At 34.7% G+C, this 5,991-nt stretch overlaps 1 protein-coding gene across 1 annotated transcript in view; it reads left to right on the top strand.

Annotated features, from left to right (window-relative positions):
- The first annotated feature begins 5,282 nt into the window (after window positions 1–5,282).
- Window positions 5,283–5,991, top strand: part of LOC112905552 — a 2,162-nt gene continuing 1,453 nt past the window's right edge. Inside the window, exon 1 of the mRNA XM_025978174.1 lies at window positions 5,283–5,479. Coding sequence (XP_025833959.1) covers window positions 5,283–5,479 — 197 coding nt within the window. The remainder of the gene's footprint in view (window positions 5,480–5,991) is intronic.

The following is a 5,991-nucleotide window of genomic DNA, read 5'->3' as shown; positions in this document are numbered from 1 at the left end:
CCCTTATTAATTTTTTTCTAATACAACCCCCACTTTTAGTAAAGCTATGTATAAGCTACTATTCTTTATAATATTCAGTGTAACACTTTTACTTGAAAAAGCTACTGTGTTAGCGAAACAATATTGTGGAAAAACTAAAAAGATTGTGAAAAATTACAAGATCTATTATTTTTTATAATGAATATTCACCAAGTAAATGCCGATTTCATCAACCATCGACGTCAAATTGTCATTATTTTCGATTTGCTACTAGATACATCTTTATTTACATTTGAAGAAACAGTGTATAAAAACACCATCCGCCGCTACTGCATAGGTAGCAAAAGTATACAATTAACTGTTCAGCAACCTAATTAGTGACCTTTTCAAGTATCACAATAAGTAGAATAGCGTTTCGAGAGGATTGGATCAGTCGTCCAATAACTTATTATTTAGATCGTTCGAGCGAAATCCATCGATTAAACGGAAGTCGAAACTCGAAATCATTTGTTGCCAAATCGTTAGGCGATCTTTTTAGGAAATACAGTTATCATTCGACATCTATATCGTTTATGCGTGAGACTTATTAAGGTTAGCTCAAAAGAAGAACTGGGTACCTACTTTCTAACCAACAAGCAGATTTGCTTATCAAAAACATTTACAGTTACGCAAAACCAGTACGCTACTTATTATTATGGCCGCCAAAGTCAAAGTGTAGCAGCTGTTTAATTCAATAACCATTGTTGACCGACCGGTGATTGATGACGTGCACATTATGTTTAATGAAACATAAATAAAACGGAAACAAATGACGAACGGGAATTTAAAGTGAATTTTGATGATGAATAGATTGATAGAAAAGTGTAACACAAAAAAAATTGGAACAGTACATGCTAGAGCTAGATTATAGTGCATTCCCACAAAAACGGCAATAAAAAATAAAAAGGGAAACAAGTGTAATTGTAAATATGGAAAGTATGTTTGAAACAGAATAATAGTAAATTCTTCTATATTCATGAGCATCTCAGCACCTTTGAGGAGAATCATTAATTCACAGAAAATCTCTACTTTACCATTTCTAACATAATAATGTTATTTATTGTTCCAAAACATGAGCAGAACTCAGAGTTATCAATCGAATTTCTGATTTTCTAGGTTTTTCTGAGAAATAGTACGTAATACGGAAATTGAAAAATTAAAAATGACTCGTAGATTAAGATTAGATATTTGTCACAAACAGTTGAAAATTTAGGGTATATGTATGTGCTACTTTTAAAAAACAAAGAGATAACTTCAGGACAAGGAAAAATGAAGATTTGGATTTAGTCTCTGGACTGAGTACCTAAGTAACTAAGGAATACAAATTCCTGAACGTTCGCTTTTTAGGTATTTGATATTTATATATGATTCTCTCTCTTTTGCATCACTTATTATACTCCACTTTACCATTTCTTTCCAAAAGATCTTCCAGCATTCTCCAAAAGTAGCCATAGCATACTAACCAGTGCAACCTTTAATATCAGTGCCGACATCTCCTTTTTCTCTTATTCTCCCCTTAAAAAATAAGATGCCCAGAAATCATTTCTATTGCTCCTAATTTTCTTTCATTTACTTTTGTAGTTTTTCATACTTATAAGCACTACTAAGTGCTCTCCACGACGGTTTCGTAAAACGTTGTTTTAATATGTATGTATGTATATATATATATATATGTGTGTGTGTGTGTGTGTAAGATGATATGAGTGTGGAAGAGAGAATAATACAGAATTGGCAGGAACAAGTAGTCGAGGAGAGAAAAAAATGTGGATAAGTCGGTTAATGTTAGGTACCAGAAGATAACAGTAGATAAACAAATATGGACATAGTACGAGGAAAAGGAAGAAACGGTAAAAAAAGGAAGTGGATATTTCGGTGGGAAAAATAGAGTGAGCGGAGACGATGATGGGAAAAAAGAAATGTTAAAGAATGTTTGAAGCTAAATATTAGAGAATTGGATAGGAGAGTGTTACAATAATAAATGGTTTAAAGGTGGTGAGGACCACAGGAGAGGAAAATAAAATAAATAGTTAGGTTCAGAATAACAGAATAATAAAGCACAAGTAAGAAAAGGGGGGAGTTACGAGAGAGGTTGGAATACTAGAAATAAGTGGTAGAGGGGTTGGTAAGGGAGGAAGTTGTAAAAGAGATAGATGAGCTAAAAAGGAAAAAAGTGGTGGGGCTAGAAAAGGTTATGGAATTTTGAGAGATAAGAGGACGAAGAGGAAGGAAAGAAACAAAATGTGAGGAATTATGCATATCTAGGATATATGCTGTGATAATAATAAACGTATCATTATATTACCAATTAAGTAGCTTAGGAGAGGGCAACTATGGGGAGCGTATAGGGTTAGGTCAGAAATTATGTGTGTGTCGTAATTAGAAATAAATATGTCAGATTCTGTAATAAGAAGGGAGACTATATATAAGAAGATGAGGGAAGAAGCGATAAAAAGGATAGTAAAATATAAGTAGAAGATGGGAAGGCTAATAGAAGGGGATATCAGGAAGGAAATATGAAGAAAACAGGGAATCGAAATACGGACGAAAAGTAGATATAATAGAGAGGAGGAGAGGGCTTTGAAGATATTAAAAATTAATCAGGAGCAGGCGTGAGCGTAATTGAGGGAAGAATGTCAACGTAGGAAAATTGATGAGGAAGAGATGTAGGGAAATAAGGGGAGAGGATCTAAAAAAATTAGAGTCAAGATGCGTAAACATTTTGTAAAGCGACTGGCAAAGGGAGGGAGGGAAACAGAATAGGACGCACGGTATAGAATATGTGACAGGGAGGTAGAATGTCTAAAACATGTGCTAGGAGCTTAGGAGGATGTGAGGACAATAGAACTGGGGGAGAATTGGTGAATCGAGATAGGGGTAGCAATGTTTTCACAAATATGGAAAAGTGTTTGTTTGATATTAACGTGTTCTCCAATTTAATTATTTTTAATACCAACCAACAATCTTCTGTGCCACCGGCGTATTGCATAAAACAACAAAAGAATTTACAAATTCGTTTCAGCAATTCTATAACAGTAGTACCCACAGATAAGAAAACTGCAAACTTAATTTGTCCAAAAATAAAGTATTAATTGTTAAAATAAAACCTTTAATTGTTATTTACTTACATTAACAATTGGAAAATGTTTTGTTCTAAGTCGATGGTTTAAGCAANTGAGCTAAACTTCGCATTTCCCTAAAACTAGAACAGCCCACATCCTTAACTATTTGCGAACAGTAATCTAATCTAGGTCTACCTCTACCCCTTCTAACTCCTGTTTCTGCCTCTAATATGTCTCTGACTAGACCTTCGTGCCTAAGAAGACTTCCATAGAGTCCTCTGTTCTCCTATTCTTTCCAATACCTCTGAAGTTAAATAAACAAAGAGAAACACTAGCACCTAATATTTGACAAAGCTATGATCCAAAGAAAATAGACTATTAAATAGAGTTCATATTTACTTTGATTTTTGTTAGTTTTCATTTATACGTTTTATTTTCCTAAATTTACTATTTTATAAAAAACTGATTATTGAAAAACTTAATGCGTGTTTTGACAAAAATACGTAGGTAGAAAAATGAAAGATGGTAATTTACATAAATAGAAAAAGCAGGAGTGAGCACTTACTGTGTGAAAGTCGGTAAATAGAATAATAAGTAAAACAATTTCCTTAATTTCCAACAATTATTTACAATGCAAAATGAAACAGTTACAATTTGAACGGTGAATACCAGATGAAATCTGCAGATGCTTGATTAAAACCCATACTCAACTAGTAAAAATGGCACCAATGTAAAAATCAACTAATTTTTTATTGCAATTAATAATTTGCACATTTATAATGAATAGATTTTTTGTTTGGACTTCATATTCATTTATAGACTTTTACTTCATTTAATTACTTATTTAAACGGATTTCCTCAAAAAATATTCTCTTTTTTGCCTGAATTAACTGTTTATATAAATATGGTAAGTATATAGCTAAATAGCTAAAAGTTGATACATAATTCACTGATGAATATATAATGTATTTGTAACATAATAGATATAGCGAACGAGACGACTGAACTGCCTTAATTTGGGAAAGCCAGATGAGGGTTGCAAATTGAATTGTAAAATGACCCAAATGGTCGAACATGACTATGAATAACTTAGAATTAAAAGTGACAAATTTGCAAACTAAAATAAAATTTTATATCTAGCTATGCTTGTTGTAAAAGTCTTTGATAAAACCGAACAGACACCTTAACAAACTTGCTTTTAAGGAACGTTACCCGCTACCTCTTATTCAAGACCAAATTGATGCCTTGTGCCATGCACGTTACTTCACTACTCTGGACATGAAGTCTGGCTTTTACCAGATGGAAATCGAAGAAAATTCTAAGCAGTACACAGCATTCATAACTCCTGACGGGTTGTATGAGTACAACCGAATGCCATTTGATTTTGTGAATTCACCAATAATTTACCAACGAGCTATTGATAAGGCCCTTGGAGAATTAAAAGGAACACAGGCCAATGTGTATATAGATGATGTATTAATTCCGTCGGAATGTATAGAAGAGGGTACGCTAAAATTAGAAAATGTATTAAACGCATTATCAGTAGCTGGATTCCAGTTAAACTATGAGAAATGTACTTACTTTACTACGGAAATTGAAAATCTTGGAATCACCATTAGCAAAGGGCAAGTACGTCCTAATGATCGTAAGATAAAAGTCTTAATAGCAGCTCCGCCGCCCACGGACGTAAAAAGTGTTAGACAGTTCATGGGATTAGCGAGTTACTTCAGACGGTTCATCAAAGGGCTTTCTTCACTAACCGCACCTGTAACTGCCTTACTAAAGAGGAACAAGGTCTTCAAATGGTCTGACGAGTGTAAAAAAGTGAGACGATCTATCATAAAAAAATTAACCGAGAACCCAGCGCTAAAAATCTTCAATCCTAAATTAGAGTGCGAATTACATTCAGACGCGACTTCGGTAGGCATCGGCGCAACACACTTACAAAGAGAAAATGGAGTGACTCACCGGGTTGCTTATTACAGTAGAAGAACTACCGAAAGTAAAGCAAAGTATCATTCATATGAATTACAAACCTTGGCTATAGTGGATGCTGTTGAGTATTTCCGAGCATACCTTTATGGTGTACATTTTGTGATTTATAGTGACTGCAATTCAGTACGGGCAACTGCGCTTAAGAAAAACTTACACCCATGAGTAGCGAGATGGTGGGTTAAGCTTCAGGAATACCGCCCGGCAGGCAGAATGGCTCATGTGAATTACCTTAGCCGAAATCCGATCAAAAATGTTTGCGTCCTGAGAGAAGAATACGACGAGTGTAAAACGTTGCAAGACTTTCAAAAACTAGATGAGTTTTGCAAAAACATAATTGACCGTCCTAGTGATCACGGTGATTATCAAATACAAAACGGACTTGTTGTAACCAAGGACAATTCCCCCAAGTGTTTCGTTCCCGAGGCTACCCGTCTATAAACCATGCAACTTTATCATGACAATTCGTCACACATTGGTTGGGAAAAAGGCATCGCAAAAATGCGTGAAGACCTCTTTTGGCCGAAAATGGGCAAATGTTTTAAAAAATACATCAGAAATTGTCAAGCTTGTGTATTGAGGAAATCATACACAGGGAAACGTGCCGGATTATGGCAAAAAGGAGAAAAGCCATCCGATATACTTAAAACCTGGCATATCGACCATGCAGGGCCATTAGTAAAATCAGGAGGTTGTACACAAATTTTGGTGGTAATGGATGCGTTCTCTAACTATTGCTGTTTGAGAGCTATTTCAAAATAATCTACTGAAGATACAATTATAGCATTTTTTGAAAGTTTGGGTACCCCGAAACGTATCATTATTGACAGGGTTGCAGCTTTTACATCAATAATGTTCAAGAATTTTCTGTGAGTGAGAAAGGGGTATCACTTCATTGCATTGCCACGGGAATGCCAAGAGG

Source organism: Agrilus planipennis, unplaced genomic scaffold, assembly GCF_000699045.2.
Source record: "Agrilus planipennis isolate EAB-ADULT unplaced genomic scaffold, Apla_2.0 scaffold579, whole genome shotgun sequence".
Classification (NCBI taxonomy): Eukaryota; Metazoa; Arthropoda; class Insecta; order Coleoptera; family Buprestidae; genus Agrilus; species Agrilus planipennis.
The sequence above is the reverse complement of the archived record's forward strand: the minus strand, read 5'-3'. Positions and strand labels throughout refer to the sequence as shown.